Source organism: Leuciscus leuciscus (assembly GCF_965113295.1).
Source record: "Leuciscus leuciscus genome assembly, chromosome: 15".
Lineage (NCBI taxonomy): Eukaryota > Metazoa > Chordata > Actinopteri > Cypriniformes > Leuciscidae > Leuciscus > Leuciscus leuciscus.
In genome coordinates, this window is record NC_138739.1 from 33,760,905 (window position 1) to 33,779,800 (window position 18,896).

At 37.0% G+C, this 18,896-nt stretch overlaps 2 protein-coding genes across 16 annotated transcripts in view; both read left to right on the forward strand.

Annotated features, from left to right (window-relative positions):
* LOC309475524 (T-lymphocyte activation antigen CD86-like) overlaps positions 1 to 18,896 on the forward strand; it is a 226,337-nt gene that overhangs the window by 149,333 nt on the left and 58,108 nt on the right. For 4 of the 15 annotated variants that reach the window (XR_014197676.1, XR_014197684.1, XM_082138360.1 and 1 more), the window contains 2 exons: positions 5,815 to 6,138; positions 6,341 to 7,537. Coding sequence is in view for 9 of the 15 variants with exons in the window: in XM_082138360.1 (XP_081994486.1) it covers positions 5,815 to 6,138; positions 6,341 to 6,585 (569 nt within the window). In the remaining 6 variants the exon portion in view is untranslated. Of the gene's footprint in view, positions 1 to 2,594; positions 2,707 to 2,814; positions 3,021 to 3,989; positions 4,079 to 4,329; positions 4,344 to 4,855; positions 5,486 to 5,814; positions 6,139 to 6,340; positions 7,538 to 18,468; positions 18,594 to 18,896 lie in introns of those variants that run through there. The other 11 variants (XM_082138359.1, XM_082138363.1, XM_082138364.1 and 8 more) reach the window with 10 other exon arrangements.
* The window catches only part of LOC309475526 (uncharacterized protein), a 32,503-nt gene continuing 31,947 nt past the window's right edge, over positions 18,341 to 18,896 (forward strand). Inside the window, exon 1 of the transcript XR_014197693.1 lies at positions 18,341 to 18,379. The gene's annotated coding sequence lies outside the window, so the exon portion shown is untranslated. The remainder of the gene's footprint in view (positions 18,380 to 18,896) is intronic.

The window sequence follows — 18,896 nt, forward strand, 5'->3', positions numbered from 1 at the left end:
TTCAGAGCTAAGGTGGAGCTACAGATTAGGTGTCCCTAAAGAATCCGCGTATCTAACAGTAGTTCCGCATTACATTAATTAAATTGCACGCGAGTTTAATTTATTTTTATACCGTGTATTCTCCGTGTAAATGTATGCACCAAACCGTGACGCCTGTACCATGACGTACCGTCCATGACGACTTTTGGGGATTGCCTCATAGGGCCGGTTCAAGTAGTGGGGGGCAGAGGGGCTGGGGGGCCAGTCAAAGGGGGGTGGCGGGCCTGAGTCGGCCCGCGGGCCTTAGTTTGGTGACCCCTGTATTACACACTGTAGTCCTGTGTTGCGTCCCATGATGTGAAGAGCTGAGTTATGTTTGAAATTCAAATCAAGTGATGAAACACAGCAGAGAATGGCATCAGGTCAAACCTGTGCAAACTATTGAAGAACTATCAAACTGAATGCCTCTGTGTATTTCAGAAACAGTATGATGACTATAGGCAGGCCAGCTTACAGTCTTGCCTGGGCCCGGGACGAGATAATCTTTTCTTCTTCTCTTCTTCTCTTTTCTGAGCACCGGACTTGTGCTGACCGGACATTTTGAGCGTAGGCTACTGAACTTCAAATCAAATGACAACATCAAATTTTGATCAGTGGGGTTCTTGACCACTATTTCAAGGACAATTAGGAAGAAAACAAATAAAAAGCTTTTATGTAACTCAAATATTACATATTTTTTCCACAAATAGGCCTATTTTAAAATGTTTAAAAAAATTATTCCATAATTTAATAAGGGCTCAGTCCTTTGCTCACAGCTGATTGGTCCAAGTTCAGTTTGCAACCTCTTACCTGGAACATTATAACAACTTCAACTCTTCATAAAAGGTTGAATCATTATCTCAAGGGGAGTTGACTATTGTTTCCTTTTACTCTTTGTCAAACGTACTACACAAAAACAGCATGATTGCAAAGACATCAAAGACCCAAACAACATTGTATTGAAAATAAAAAGGCAACTTAGACAATTGTAAAGCACTCGCAAACATAACATAAATCTGTTGACTCTTTGTACAAAACTCAAACAAAATAACAAAATGACTTTCCATATAGAGAAATTTCAAGAGTCCATGTAAGCAAAATATAAAAAACAAAGATAATAGTCAACAGTCTTGTCTCTGTCCTTTTCTGCTTTGGGGTATGTAGGCAATTTAAAGTCCTGATGAAAAAACAATGTCCCCAAAAAGAGAAAAAAGTATAAATCCACTGGTTCAAGGCCCCACAAAACACAGGTTATCCTCCAGCTGGAAAAAAGTCCCCAGAGTATAGTCCACCACAGAGCGTGCACATATGAAATGGCTCCAACGTCTAATACACTATGTCTCTCTTCCTAGAGATCATTTTGGGCAATTTATTCTGAGCTAGGTTAGCCAAAAAAACCATGGCCTCCCCCCTTTTCCTTTATCCCTCGGCTCATCCTAATAAGAGTCCTTAGAGCCCAACAAAAAAAGCACAGGCAAATGCTCAAAATCAACATACATGCAGATAAAAAAATAAACGATAAACATTTTGGCATGGCACATATATATATATATATATATATATATATATATATATATATATATACAGTATACAATATGTTTGTTTTTACTTAAGTGAGCATGGTGGAGGGCTTTACTGTGGCAGAGTCACAACATAACCTGCCCCGGACCAGGTTAGCCATGGAGCGTGAGTTACTATGGCGATGAACACTGCTCGAAGCCAAACCACTTTCATGATGCCTAAAACTAATCTGAAACATACCTTGCTAGCCACCTAAACCGGCTTCATGGTATAGGCCCCAGGTGACCATGACAAAAGAGGACAATACCATCAACACCGAATAACATTTACAAAACAAAACAAACCTTTTCTGTCTTATAATTTATTTATTTTATTTTTATTTTTTTTGAATATGTCCGTCTGTAATTTAATGTTGGCAATGCTTTAGCAATGTAGAGCTTTTTACCAGGCAAATAAAGCCACTTGAATCTTGAATCATTTAACATTATAATAATGTAAAAGAATATACGTATACACCAAAACAAATGTAGGCCTACGTGTCGCAATTAATTAAAAAAGTTCAACTGAATTAAAACAAGCAACACGCATCCAAACTTACAGTACATGCAGAAACTGTATGTTAAACCACAAGGTTTGAAAAGCAAATTCATTAGACTGTGAAGTTTTACTCTCTCTCTCTCTCTCTCTCTCTCTCTCTCTCTCTCTCTCTCTCTCTCTCTCTCTCTCTCTCTCTCTCTCTCTCTCTCTCTCTCTCTCTCTCTCTGTCTCTCTCTCTCTCTGTCTCCAGAATGAGGATGTACAATAAACAAAACCACAAAACATACTTGCCCACCCAATCACATGCTTATCTAGACTGACAACAATCCTGAGTTTCTCCTCCCATCAGTCTCTTCCTCCTCCCATCAGTCTCTTCCTCCTCCCATCAGTCTCTTCCTCCTCCCATCAGTCTCTTCCTCCTCCCATCAGTCTCTTCCTCCTCCCATCAGTCTCTTCCTCCTCCCATCAGTCTCTTTCTCCTCCCATCAGTCTCTTCCTCCTCCCATCAGACGTCAGAGAATATCAGCCTCAGTCTCTCAGAGATTGTTCAGTCTGTCAGGATGAAAACAAGAGAGAGGAACTGTGAGGAAGATCTTTCTGGATTGAGAGCAAATATGAAAAAGAAAACAGGTCATTTATTGTTGTAGAAGATTCATTTGTTAATTAATTTAAAAATAAATAATTTTATCACTAAATTTCTGTTGTTTTCAATTCTCTCTCTTTCATTTTCTTCTGTAGGTCAGAATGAGGATGTTGCTGGAAGCTCTGTGTTCTTGTTCTGCTGTTACAGAGATAATAAACTAAAGTCAAGACATGAGTGTGTATTAAAGACAGCAGGAGTATATGAGACATCATTCAGAGAAATGTTTCAGTTGAGGATCAGGATCCAGAACACAGTGTTTTCTCAGAGGAGTTTAAGAAAGAAGCTTCACTCAGATACTCATGTAAGTCTGAGAACATTTACTCATTTACTGCTGTTCATTTGGAAGGCAGATGATTTAGCAGTTAAAGTTGATGGTTGTGTACTTGTAAACAGAACATCGGTCAATTATATTGGTTGTGTTCTGGATAATAATATAAGTGGTGTAAGTATGGCCTGGAAAGTTTTAGGAAAAGTTAATGCTCGAATTAAATGTATAGATATGCTAGTTTTTTAAATAAATAAAGTTTAAAGGTTCTTGCTACAGGTCTAGTACAAAGTCAACTTGAGTATGCGTGTTGTTTATGGATGACTGATTTATCCAGTATGTGGATGACAAAGTTACAAAGTCACAAAATAAATTATTGAGTTTTAGGAAATCATTCTTTTACTCATGTGGATAATGGACACTTTCAGCAGATTGGATGGTGACCTATTGAAAGACGGTTAGCATTCCTGAAACTAAAAATGATTCAACAAAATAATTAATAATTGGGCCCCAGTGTATTTTAACTCCTATTTCTCTCGGGTTAATGTAAGACATGGACACTATACTAGACAAAGTTTTATGGATCTGAATCTATGTAAGTGTAAGACTTTGTATGGTAATAGGACGTTTGAATAAACAGGTGCGCAGTGGAATAAGTTGCCATTGGACATTACGGTTTTAACGGATAATGTTGGTTTTAGTATAAGAGTGAAGAGATTGTTTTTAGATAGGATGGGTTAGGATATATATGTGTATTATTTTTTTTTTATTATTTTTTTTGTGATAGTTTTTTTTTTTTTGTGAGCAACTTCATTGTGTTATCCTTGACAAAGAAGTTGTAATAATGTTGTTTTGCCACTTTTTTGAAACTCAAACTCAACGAATATCTGCGCATGTCTGATCATTCCCGTGATTACTGTTGACGTCACTTACGTCTGATGTCATACGTAGAACGCATGGAGTGTACGGAAGCTGAAGAGTTACGATACTTTCTGTTGTAAACAGTAGTATTTCACCCTAATTTCAAAAGTATTTTCAAGCAATATAGTCAAATTAAATACATATTGATAATATTGGTCCACCATGATAATCAGGTATGTTTGCTGAATGCAGAATGAAACACTGTTTGCACACATTTACTTCTCAGCAGTGAAGGCCTGGTTTAGCTTGTTGCTCGTGTTCGTGTTTATCCTGCTGTGTTTTGGTTGTCAAATGCTTTATTTTAACTCAAATTAAAAAAGAAATTGTTGAAGTGTTGTTAAAACATTGAATTGGTTAATTAATTAATATAAAGCTTATATGCATGGTTTATCTGCTGTAACTATTATCTGGATTAAGTGGTTAGCAGTTAGCATTAGCTGTTTGAACTGGTGTGTGCAGGGAGTTTTAGTCTTAAGTAGTTTGAAGTAAATTCAAGAGTTTACCAATAGGATAAGAAGGGTAAAGTTGCCCCCTTAAGAACATTTACTGCCAGTTTGTAACATATTTAGAGATGAATTTAGTGACATCATTGATCAGTAATGAAACTAAGTATGGGAGGGACACCCTATCCCACAGTCAAACTCAGTTCCTGGAGGGCCACAGCCCTACAGAGTTTTGTTCCAACCCTGCTTCAACACACACTCACCTGCAGTTTTCAAATAAGCCTGAAGGACTTGATTAGCTGATCAGGTGTGTTTAATTAGGGTTGAAGCTAAACTCTGCTGGGCTGTGGTCCTCCAGGAACTGAGTTTGACACCTATCCTATCTTACCATCTTACCTTTATTATGTGTGTTATGTGGGAATCAAACTCATGACTTTATTGTTTGTACCGTACTATTCAAGTTGAACTAAAGGAAGTTAAATAAACTTGTTTTTTCTGTTTCTGCAGTTGCGGCTTCATCTGTGTGTTTGCGGTGCTGATAAACAAAGGTAAGCATCTGAACAAACTACATTTGAAAGATTAATTACTGCCACTGACTGTTAAAGTTACAGTTACAATTGACCATATGCACAGGATGTTATAAGAACTTCTGCAATATTATAATCCAGATGGAAAACTTCCTGTGAAATGTCTTTAGTGTGTCAGTATCTTCAATGTCCTGATGTAGCTTTAACAGCATCAATAGTGTAATAATTAGTTTATAATCAGATTATAGTCACTTAATTAGTCAGGCCTAGCATTCATTTAGTTATTCAAACGCAAGACAACATAAAAAGACGTGTTCCTCCTCAGCAGAATTCAATTCAACCATCAGTTTTCACACTTTCATGTAAAAATAATCATCTACACACTGTAAATTAAAGAGTTATTGTGAACTTTAGATTCATTGAACAAAATGGGAGTTTTCACAAGTGCACTGAAATCAGTGAGCTTGAGTTAAACTGACTGACAGCTTCTGTTATTATAAAGGGAGAGCGCAGTGCTCACTCTGTCATTTATTCACAAGAAAACGTATTGTTTTTAAGATACTTTGTGAATACGTCATACTTCACCTTTACAGTTTATTTTTAAACCTAGTGTTTTAAAAAAATAATGTTTTTGGTTATCACATTGAAAATAACATTTGAACTACTGGAAAAATGTTGTGTGTGTGTCCAATTACACACACTGTGTTTCTTATTCCAACATTCCCATTAGATTTAAGTCTTTATTGCAATCAACAAAACTGGTGACGGCAAAAGTGCGAAAACTGCATAAAAATAGAAATACAACATTAAAAAGTCAACAATTGATGGTTTTGTGTTGAAGAACAGAATGATAACAGTTCACTGGAAATACCCAAGCTGGCTTATTGAAAACCAGGAAGTAACTGTGAATATGGTCAATAACAGTTTCTGTTGTTTCAGTGTCTCTGCAGGAAACAGTAGAGGCTGTTATTGGTGGTTCTGTTCTCCTGCCGTGTTCTTCCACTGAACATGATCTGAAACTTCATGACATTAATGTGTTTTGGAGACACAATGGCGAGATTGTGTGTGATATAGTCAAGGGTGAAGAGACAGTATCAGAACAAGAACATCAGTATAAGAACAGAGCCGAAACGTTCCCATTGGAGTATGAGAGAGGAAACTTCTCCATCAAACTCCACAAACTTATTTCTGCGGATGCTGGAGAATACACCTGCTACATCACACACTCATTTGAACAACCTACTGTACAGCTGATCATCAACGGTGTGTGAAAATAGTACATTAGGCCATAATGTTTTTAATATAATAAAAGTTGTTTGCTTTAAAATCTAAATACTGCAATGAAATTATCCATATTTGATGTTCACTAGTGATGTTTGAGTCTGAATGCTGCTGTATATAAATTATAGTTGGATCCGTTATCTTTATCACTGTGAGGTTAAGTTTTCTCTCAAACTTTTTTCAGAATCAACAGCAGAAAAAGTGACCATATCGACTGATCAAGAAAACCAAGGAGAAACAGAACCAGACAGTGTGGAAACATCATCGCCTTCGCTCTGGGTTGTCATTGTGTTAGTTATAGTTACAGTTACAGTTATAGTTCTAGGTTTCATTGTAGCTTGCCGGATAAGAAAGAACTCAAGCAGACGTAGGACAGACAGATACGACATGAGTTCAGACGCTCATGAGGTTGAACACATGAATCAGTAATAGCTGATAATAATGATAAAGCATTTGCTACATGACAAGTCAAAACAACAGCAGAATATGAGGTACCTGCTCATTAGACATACTTTCTTAAATATCTGTCTTTCATTATTTATTAATTTATTTTTAGGAGTGAGAGAATTTAATGTTTTTGAGTTAAAGACGATCACCTGTAACCTTGGGATCAGAATGTAGGAACATTTCCTGCATGTAAGAAAAAACTATCATGATTTGGTAGATCATAAATATGACATTAAAAAGTTGAAATTGACATAAAATGTCAATTATGCAATAACAAGTCAGAATTATGAGAAGAAAGTTGAAATTATGACTTTAAAAATTTAAATGATCACATTAAAAGTCAAAATTGACAAATTCCTAAAGAAGTCAAAAGTGCTGCACCTCAAACCATCAGATTAATCTGTGCAGAAAAGCAGAGCGACTCACAACTCTTGTATTCACCAGAACTTAATGTTCCTCCACAAGTATTTTATTCTGCAACTGATAAAGGACCAAACGTTACATATTCTAGCTTTAATATTTATTTTTATATTTTGTACCATTTATGATTATCACCTTTAAAGTGAAGTGCTTTTACTTGCCATTGTATAAAGTGTGCTATAAATAACATTGCCTTGTCTTTCCACTTTGTAAGTTACATTTAGTTTTTACAGTTTCTGATGTAAAAGACTGTTATATTCTTGCCTTATGCACTGCATTCTTATTAAGAGAATACATTTTTGGAAAAAGCCAAGTGAGCCTATCAATACGTTGCTGTCTTATTATGCAAACATCCATCTTGAAACTATTGTTTTATTTGCAGGAACTGTGCAGTGTTTGAAATGTATTTCAATATTCTCAGGTATAAACAGAGGAAACACAGACACATTGTGTCATTGTGTTTAAGACCCAATCAAATTGTTAAGACCCAATAAATTGTTTTGATGAAATAATGCATCTGTCAGAATTGTTTGGATATTTATATTATAATCTTATACTTTTTACTAAAAACAAAATTAATGTTTTGCATTTACATGTATCCATTTGGCTAATGCTTTTTTTCTGGTTTAAAAAAAAAAAAAACAGCACATCACTGATATGAGTTTAATTTAGTTCACACATTTAGATAAAATTCAGGGTGCTTCTCAATACTCAAACTGTTTTATAGATATAGATGTTTTCTATACATCCTCCAACCTGTGACCCAGAACCCGATCGTACTCGGCCATCTTGAAGGAAATCACTGTTCTCTTATCGCACCGTGAGGGATGAGGAGCGAGGAAGCTTCCTGAGGAATCATGAGCGAGGATACACAGATGTTTCCTTCCCTCGCATCCTAAGTGAGTGGAGCTGAGACGCGAGGGTTCACGAATAAGAAATGAGAAGCACCCAAAGTATCTGAACGCCAGTATCTCCTCATCAACACTAACCCCTTCCTGACGCTTTAGGCGGCTGCATATATGAAAAAACAAACAAAAAAACACACCTAACCCTAAAATTCGAACAAAAGGTTTCTCAGCTGTTTTTTGTAGTATCAGGTGTCCTTAATAACATACTAAAAGTTTACCAAAGTTTGACTACTAGAAAAGTGTAATTTTCAAGATGTCGTCCAAGATGGCCATGAAGCCCTTACCTAACTCCTTCATTATTTGACCTATAGCCAAGTAATCTTGGTGCCTAACCCCATGTTTTCTGGGTCTATGAATCCATTGGACTTGTCTAAATTGCACTGACATGATTACATACTTATGGAATACATGATTTTGTGAGATTACTGTAAGGTTTTATCTTTGTTTGGGGTGAACCAGAGATGTAAATGATTTAGCCTATGTCATGTAACTCCTACAAAGTGCGTGTTTTTGGACACATACCCTTTAAAAAAACAACAACAAAAAACAGACTTGACATACAATATAAAAGTTATTGCACCCCAAAGTAACTTAAATTGGAGTTGTATAACTTTGATCAAACAACTCTGAATTAGCCCAAACAGAGGCCTGTGTGTGAACCGCGGTTTCTTATACTTCCTCGTCCCAAAGAAGGATGGGGGTCTGCGCCCCATATTGGACCTGCGTCGCCTGCATTTTTCCCTTTACAAAGGGAAGTTCAAGATGCTGACGTTGAAAACTATCCTGCCACAGATTCGAACAGGGGACTGGTTCGTCACCGTGGACCTGAAGAACACATTTTCACATCCAGGTCATTCCATGGCACAGGAAGTTCCTCCGGTTCGCCTTTGGGGGAAAGGCGTATCGTATCAGTATCGGGTCCATCCATTTGGTCTAGCTCTGGCTCTGCGGACGTTCTCCAAGTGCATGTTTGCAGCTCTGGCCCCCTTGAGGCTCCAGGGCATCTGTGTGCTAAATTATCTAGACGACTGGTTCATTCCAGAGAGTTGGTGTGTCGTCACAGGGACATCCTTCTCCACCACCTCCGGTCTCTTGGTCTCAGGTTGAATGCTCAGAAGAGTGTCTGTGAGTTTTTCAAACTATTGATGAACAATCAAACTGAATGCCTATTTCAGAAACAGTATGATGATTAGGCATCAAAGTATTTTGACCATATACTGTAAAACACAATACAAAATACAATAATACATACAATACAAAAGTCAAAAAGAAGAGAAATTCAAACCTGTCTGTCAGGTTTGTGAGTTCCTGTCATGATAAAAGTAAACAGTGAAATAGGACAATAATATCAACCCTGAAAAACATTTATACAATAAAGAAAATCATTGTGCACCTTTTTTGCCTGGTCTGTCTCAATATTTTATTAAACTTTTTTTATATATATATTTGCATAAATATGTCTCTGTCAGTTTCTCTGTAGATCAGAATGAGGATGTAACTTGTAATAATAAACAAAACCAAGACATGACGGTGTATATGGGACACACTGTACCTGCGCACTCACTCACACATCTAGTCTGACAACAATCCTGAATCTCTGAATCTCTGAATCTCTCCTCCCGTCAGAGAATACAGTCTCTTATTGTACAGTCTTACTTTTGAGCTCATTTGAAAGGCAAATTCATGAAAAGGTCAGGCTGTATTTCCCTGTTCTTTTCCATTCCTTTCTTGTTTATTGTTCTCTGTGGGTTATGATCAGGATGTCATTGGAATCTTGTCCTGCTGTTACAGTGATGATAAACTAAAGTCAAGACATAATAATGTATTAATAATAATAATAATACATTTTATTTGTAACGCACTTTATATTTAAGCAAAAACCCAAAGTGCTACAATTTAGAAACAACCGAAATAAAAAAAAAATCATCCAAAAACTCTTCTAAACAGGTTAAGACCATAAAGACACTGGGGTCTCATTCATGAAACATTCGTAAATATACGAGTAAATATGTGAGTGATTTGCGCGTAAAGAGACATTCCCGAAAATTCTTCTCCTGATTCACAAATACATTGTAAACGTCAGATTTGATAGTGAAATGTGTGTGGGTTAATGAATTCCAATCAGTCGTAAATGGGACGCGCGTGCACGTTCATTCTCTCAATTACCATAAATCCCGCCCATTAAAACCGACTGACAACTATATATGGGCATTATAATTATGACACGAAACGAAGGATTTCATATGTCTTCTCAAAAGCGAATGAAGAAGATAAATTTTTCAGATGCAGAAATTGAAGTTTTATTATCAGAATTCATTCAAAACGCCACATTTTCGGGTTGACATAGTGGCGTATCAGGTCCTAAAAAAAAGGATTTTTTAGGTAATAATGCTTTTACCTAAATGCTTTAGGTAAAAATGCTTGGCAGCATATTAGCCTACAGATGCAGTTAACGGAGTTTCATCTGTTAATCGAACAGTCCCAGAAGTGAAAAGAAAATGGTTCGACATGAAGCTTGACTGCAACACTTGTGACTTGCGGACTTAAAAATGAATAAACAGCTTGAATATAAAAAAATAAAAAAAGACTTGCGGACTTGTGTTCCGTTTGCAGATGCTATTACTGGCTCTCGTAATGACATAATTTTCAACTAAAAATGGAAGACTTTTTATGCATTTTGGGTGTTCATTTACACGACAGCGGCGTTTTGGTGGCCTGAAAAACAAACTTTTGAAAACTGGTTTCAAAATGCACGTTTTTGAAAACGATACCCTTGTCATCTCCTTGTAACAAAAACGCAATCTGTGAAACACGGTGACGTCATGAACATGCGTAGGCTACGTGTTTAGTCTATAGGCTTTTTTAAAGGGATACTCCACTTTAAAATGAAAATTCTGTCATCATATACTCACCCTCATGTTGTTTCAAACCTGTATGAATTTCTTTCTTCTGCTGAACAGAAAGGAAGATATTTAGAAGAATGTCAGTAACCAGACAGTTTCTGGTCCCATTGACTTCCATAGTAGGAAAAAATATATACTATGGAAGTCAATGAGACCAGAAACTGTCTGGTTACTGACATTCTTCTAAATATCTTCCCTTCTGTTCAGCAGAAGAAAGAAATTCATACAGGTTTGAAACAACATGAGGGTGAGTATATGATGACAGAATTTTCATTTTAAAGTGGAGTATCCCTTTAAATGAAAGGTTCCTTACAACAGACTCAATGATGATATATGTTTTCGAAGCCTTTATGTCCAAATGTTTTGACATTTTCCTAAAGGAAGTAAAAAGGGACTTAATTTCAGAGGAGAATATTCTAAAATTGAGATTAGGCTACAGTGAATGTTTCTGGTTTTGTGAAGATGAAATTTACCCAGAAGACTCAGGGGGCCAATGTTTCATAAAACACTGAAGCTTCCCCGGGCGCCGCCATTGATTAGCAGACCATCACCTGCTGTTAGCATTCCATTGACTCCCATTCATTTTGGCGTCACTTTGACAGCGAATAACTTTACATCTGAGGCGTTTAAAGACTCCATTTGTCCATTATTTATTTCTAAAGCAACACGAAAATGTATAAAAAAGGCTCCATTGCCTTGTATATACGTTATGGCCCCGTAGAAGCAGTTTTTGTAAAAGTAGGCTAACGATTGCGTCATAACCACTCGACTCTCTGTCGCACAGTAGAGAGATTACCGTATGGACAGGAGGAGAAGCTCGCGGTCAATCGGGGAGACGTGGAGGCAAAGTGACAAAATAATTAATCAGAATACTTAGCAAAAGTTTCTCCTGCTCCTAGCTCGTGGATACCTCCTACTCACGCTCTCTGTCTCTGCAAGTTTCGGAAGGGAATGATTCAGATTTCTCTTGGCACAGCTACTAGAAGACAGACGGGTTGCTCACGTCACATCTACGTCGTCAAGCTCAGTTTGAGTCTGCGCAGTACGCTCGACCATCAGGAAGTGAGAACTTCTAATTGACTTCACTTTTCTCCGTTGAATCCAATGGGGTCGCTGTGTCTATTTCTTTTACTGTCTATGAGAAGAAGACAAAGTAGCCTAATAATACAGTATCATCAAGATTAACACCATTAGAATGAAAATGCGACAAAAAATGATAGATAATGTAATTTGTTACTATAGGCATGAGCGTTCGGCTCAAATGCACTGTAGTAAAATAATGCGTATGTGCGCAGGCGCAAAGTCTTTCTTTACAAAGTGACATCGCCAACTTGTCTGGCATGCATAAGCGTTATTAGTCGTTTTCACGGAACCGTGTGAACAGGGATCGTTTTGATAACGCTGTACAAAGAAAAAACTCTTCGGTTTTTAGTACATAATTGTCGTGTAAACGTAGCCTACCCTTTATGTCCATGAAAACGAAACTAAGAACAAACAACTGAATAAGTGTAAAATACTAAATGTTTTATATTGTTCTTTCATTTTTCTAGTTAATGTTTTTATGATTTAAATTGCAATTTTCAGTAAGTACACTTATAATCGCATGTCTATATTATAGGCTAAATAGGCCTATATATTATATTAAATATTATATTAAATATTTAAAATTCACCTTTTTTTGAAACGACATGAAGGTGAGTAAATTAAATAATTTTCCATTTTGGGTCAACTGTTTGATATTGTGATAAGTTCTATATATATATAACTCAAAGTAACATGATTATGATTTTTAGAAACTGTATATTCTATACAGTATGATGAGGACCTGAAAATGTCCTGAATGACAGGAATGAGCTTGTTAATTAGACTGAAGAAGGTCCGACTCTAGCCATTCCTTGTGATGAGGGGAAGGATATGAAAGCCATAAGAAATGACACCAGGGCTAGAATTCACGTGTAATTGCTCACCCAGGGAGGAAGCAAAGAGACTAGTGGTCTAGTGCACAGCCGAGGTGTCAGGTTCTGTCAGGATGATGAAACTCCACACAGCCCACAGACTTGCTCTGAGACTGCTGGGTGCCAGGGGGGACGTCAATTTTCGACTTTATAAATCTAAAATTGATGAAATATGAGGACACTCTTCACCGGCTATGGCTTAGTTTTATATTTTAGAGGTCCTTTACTGCAGCCACTAGGGATTTGGCCCCTGATTCAGCCTTTGAAATGCGAGAGTTTGTTCCAAATACCACATCAACATTGTGTACAGCAGATTTGATTTCAGCCGCTTATCATGTGGAAGAACTGAAAGTAATCCCTGGATTAGCATGTGCTTCTTCAACTTTGGCCAATATATATATATATATATATATATATATATATATATATATATATATATATATATGCTATATATAAAAATATTAAGGGCAAAATGGTTGGTCGTGACGGAAATGACCGATGGAGATTCATAATTTTAGGGGAAAATGATTTAAATAATTTTCACACAATTAATAATTTTTTTTTTAGATGATCATCATGTCTTACCTGGAATAATTCATATTTTTTATGATGGATTTTTACATCGGGACAAGGATAAAACAATGTATAAAATGAATTCTAAAAGAATGTATTTTTTAAAAGAAATGAATACTTTGATCAATTGATCAATAGTGACAAAAGTTTAAGACAATTATTGTGGTGTTATTATTATCATCATTTTTAACATTGATAATAATAATAAATGTTTCTTGAGCAGCAAATCAGCATATTAGAATGATTTCTGAAGGATCGAAGACACTGAAGACTGGACTAAAGATGCTGAAAATTACGCTTTGATTAGGAATAAATTACATTTTAAAATATATTACAATAGAACAGCGTATTTCACAATATTACTGTTTTTACTATATATATATATATATTTTTTATCAAATACATACAGCCTTAGTGAGCATAAAGGTATGTATTTATTTATTTATAGTAAGTATATGATTTTTTTCCCTTTACAAATAGCAAAAAAGGCATGAGAAATATCGTTTTTGAAATGACCTTCATATAACAAAAAGACTTGGAAATCTCTTAAAAATTAAACCCCTGGGACATAAGTGCCTGTAGTTGAAGAGGAACTCCTGTACACTGTGTGGTCAGACTCAGTTCTGAAATGCATTTAAAAGCACAGGAATGCATCATATGATTTCCTTGACCTCACCAGTGAACTAATGTCTCACTATACCCCGGAGCATATTCCATATGCAAAACGCCAAAAATTTGACAACTGTCAAGTGCGATTTTGCAAAGACCAGAAATATCCTCAAATGACATGGGATAACTGTCAAAAACAGTACAGCTTGCCTCGGATGAAGAGAAATATCCACACAATTAGGCTAGGCCTATATTACATGTGATGGGAACTGGAGATTAATCTTTAAAAAGAAAATGTATGATTATGATTTATTTATTTTTTTATGGGCATTATTTCATCCCTGACTGGTCACGTCAGATCTATGCAAGCCCATTTCCGACACATAATAATAATAAAAAAAATGCTTTTGTAAATTATGACATAAAAAGTCAAAATTATAACATGCCATATGAGATAAATCGAAATTCAGAAAAAGTTGAAATTCAGAAAAAAAGCATAAGTCAAAATTGTTCTCATAATTCTGATTTAGCCTATGTCATAATGACTTCTCATAATTTAGATTTTGTGTCATGTCATAATTTTGACATGTCATAATCAAAATACAAAATAAAAATTTTGACAAGTCAAAATTTGGACAAGTCAAAATTATGAGACAAAAATGTCTCATAAAAAAAGTAAGTAAACACTATGGCTTTTTGTCATTAAGGCTTTTTATGTAATTATTTACCTGAATTTTTACAATTTGGACATTGAATATTCTTGTTGAGGGTAATTCACCAAAACCTGCTGAACATCCATCCATCCATCTTCTTCCGCTTATCCGGGGCCGGGTCGCGGGGGCAGCAGTCTAAGCAGGGATGCCCAGACTTCCCTCTCCCTAGACACTTCCTCCAGCTCTTCCGGGGGGACACCGAGGCGTTCCCAGGCCAGCCGGGAGACATAGTCCCTCCAGCGTGTCCTAGGTCTTCCCCAGGGTCTCCTCCCGGTGGGACATGCCCGGAACACCTTCCCGGGAAGGCGTCCAGGAGGCATCCGGAAAAGATGCCCGAGCCACCTCAGCTGGCCCCTCTCGATGTGGAGGAGCAGCGGCTCTACTCTGAGCTCCTCCCGAGTGACTGAGCTTCTCACCCTATCTCTAAGGGATCGCCCAGCCACCCTGCGGAGAAAGCTCATTTCGGCCGCCTGTATCCGGGATCTTGTCCTTTCGGTCATAACCCACAGCTCATGACCATAGGTGAGAGTAGGAACGTAGATTGACCGGTAAATCGAGAGCTTCGCCTTACGGCTCAGCTCCTTCTTCACCACGACAGACCGGTACAGCGACCGCATTACGGCAGAAGCTGCACCGATCCGTCTGTCAATCTCCCGTTCCATCCTTCCCTCACTCGTGAACAAGACCCCAAGATACTTGAACTCCTCCACTTGAGGCAGGAACTCTCCACCAACCTGAACATAAAATAATAAAAAACTCTTTTTTTCATGATTTGAATTACTGTCATGTTAGGATGCACATAAAACTGTCATCTTTTATATTCAGTAAATTATTGTTTGGTAACAGTGTAATTCTAGGATCACAGGTGGAATCAAACCGTCCGTTAGCTGCCTGTCAGATGGATGACAGTGAACGCTGTGTTCAATAAAAGAGATAAACACGCAAGAGAGCTGTGACCCTGGTCCAGGCAAAGACACATGGCGTCAAAATGATTTTCATAGCAGATTAAGCTGGCAGCTGGGCCGTTTCAGGGGCGGGCGCAGCAAACATTCCGGATTAGGATCAGCGCTTATGTGCCCGTTAAGATGATTGCATTTCGGGGAAACATGAGTTTATTGAACATGAGGATTTATCTGATCCCCTCGGTCAGCTCGGATCATTTAATGCTGCAGGGCTTCTCATCAAATGAGTTCTAATGCAATACAAATCAACTATAATACTGACATCTAAAGAGAAATACAAGCAGCTGATTCACAACATTTTCATGTTTTAAACAGTCAATTTATGTTCATGTATAATTATCTTTTTCATTTACATTACATGGTTCAATTAAAAGAAATAATCCAATTGATTTAATTACTAAAACTTTGCACAAACCAGTTATATTTCACTACAAGATTTGGAAGACCGTGATAAATCTGACATCATTTATGGCAGGGCACATTTTAACATGAAACTCAAAAGCCTATGTAAAGAGCTTTAAAAGGCAACTGAAGCAGCCAAAAAAAAATAAAAATAAAGAAAGAAAATAAAAAGGGATTAAAAAAGGGATTTAAAAAAAGCATATAAGAATATGAAAAACATTTTTGTGTTTGTTGCTTTTCTCTTGCAACCAAAGCCTTTTAATATTGTGCCAACCAACCTCAAAACCTATGCCAACCATTCCTGCATTGGGGTTGGTTGGCACAGTTGCAAAAATATATGTCACATTATAATCTCATGGCTAAATGTAATTATTTTTCAAGCTGGTGATTTTGTAGGAATTTGCATGCTTTTATATGAAAACATGATTTTTCAATGATTTTCCCCCCTAAATCTAACCAAGCAGATTGTACAAAAATCATACAAATTCATACGAATTTGCCACCAATTCACGAAAATGTAAAATAGTTATGAATTGTCATGAGAGGGTGTTGTATATCATAGCTTTAGCCAAAAATAAAATAATTTCTGAAATATTCGGTTGCATTAAATGTGTCTGCTTTTTTACCCAAGAATTTAAAGGGATAGTTCCCCCAAATATTACATTTCTCTAATCATTTCCTCGCCCTCATGTCATCCTCAATGTTAGAAAAATTTTAAGAATTTTTTTTTAGGAAAATAATCAATTTGTGTCAGTCCATATAATGTGTGAATGGCTGCCGCTTGGTTGACGCTCGAAAAACCACACACAACGATCTTGACGGTAATCCATACGACCCCAGTGGATGAATCAGTGTCTTCTGAAGCGAAGCGATAGGTGTTTGCTATGGGCCGTTTACACGACACTGTTTTCAGTTAAAAACAGTAAACATTTTATGCGTTTTGGCTGTTCATTTACACGTCAACAGTGTTTTGAGGGCTTGAAAACGCAAACTTTTAAAAACGGGTTTCAAAGTGCACGTTTTTGAAAACGGCACCATTATCATCTCCGTGTAAACTACAAAAGTGCAAATTTGTGAAAACTTTGACATCAAGCGTATTACATGTTCAGTCTATAGGCATGTAAAAAAGTGACATCGCCAGCTACTGGCCTGGCATGAATAATACAGTGTTTTTAGTCGTTTCGCGGATCCGTGTGAATGGGGATCGTTTTGACAACGCCTTCGTTTTCGTAACTTTCTTACTTACTTACTTACTACCGGTATCATTTAATAGAAAGCTAAACTTGTGAACGCACCTATGGGACAGTTGGCTGGAAGCAATGGTTTATAGATAAAAAGAGTTTAAAATACTAGTATTATTCTTACACACTTCCGCTTCAGAAGACACTGACTCATTCACTTGGGTCATATGAATTTCCGTCCCGATGTTCGGGGATTTTCAAGCGTCAAAAAGTGTCAGCCATTCAATGGCATTATATGGATAGAGATTCCTAAAATCTTTCCTGAAGAAAGAAAGACATATACATCTGGGATGGCATGAGGGTAAGTAAACTTGTGACTTGCGGACTTGTGTTCCGTTTGCAGATGCTATTACTGGCTCTCGTAATAAAAGTAAAAAGAAAACCCGTATGTAATTACTATATATCATATTTATTTCAAAATGCTGTGTAAATATGTACCCGATTAAGGTGAATTAAAATGCAGCCTTATTAATGAGCAAAACGTTCGGATGTTAAACGTACTCTTTACGCGTGGCTGGGAGCAGGTGTAGATTTCTTTCGTACCAACTAACATTTGGAAAATACGAATATTTTAATGAATCCGAAAATTTACGCCAGAACCACTTTACACACGATTTACACAAAAATTCGTTCTGCTCGTGTTTCATGAATGAGACCCACTGTGTGTGAGTGAGACAGGGAGCCAGTGGAGTGATTTGAGGATGAGGGTGATATCAGGATCATCAGGATAGCAGTGCTGTTCTTTATTAAAAGACTCAATGGCAGCAGGGATATAAGACATCATTCAGAGAAATGTTGAAGTGAAACAGGTGAAGTAAAGACTGCTACTGTTTATGATGTCCAGAATGTCCTTCACTATTCAAAAAATGTCCTCACTAGTAAAACCTGTTAAACACCAGCTAGTGCTCCAGATCTCACTATAGTTAAAATAGCTTATAAACAGTTCAGATCATGTTTCTATTTAAATCTAATGATCACTATCATCACTTACAAAACATGAGATCATTTAACCTAAAGGACATCTTATCCCGTCTGTGTGGGAATCAAACTTTGACTTTCATCTGTGTGTTTGCAGTGCTGATAAATAAAGGTGAACATCTGAACAACTCATTTAATAGTCAAATTCAGGCCACATGAAGTAATGTCAGTCTTGTGTTTGGACAGTTTGTGTTGTTTCAGTGTCTCTGTAGGAAACAGTAGAGGCTGTTATTGGTGGTTCTGTTCTCCTGCCGTGTTCTTCCACTGAACATGATCTGAAACTTCAAGACACTGATGTACACTGGAGACACAATAATGGCATGATTGTGTATAGCAGCCTTTCTCAAAGTGGGTGCCGCGGCACACTGGGGTGCCCCCTGACTGTGTCAGGGGTGCCGCCAAAAAATTACGTAGGCAAAAAAAATAAAAAAAATAGGACATTTCATATATAAATATATTTGAATTTACATAAATACATTCTTCTTCTTTTGAACCCTTTCGCACGTACGCTCACACCGGTGTGATCAGTCTAGGCTGGTCCCTGGAGCACCGGTGTGATTAGAACGGTCAGTGCATGACGTGATCAACTGCTAAATTCAAATGTGCTTTCGCGCAATGGCTGGAGCTGA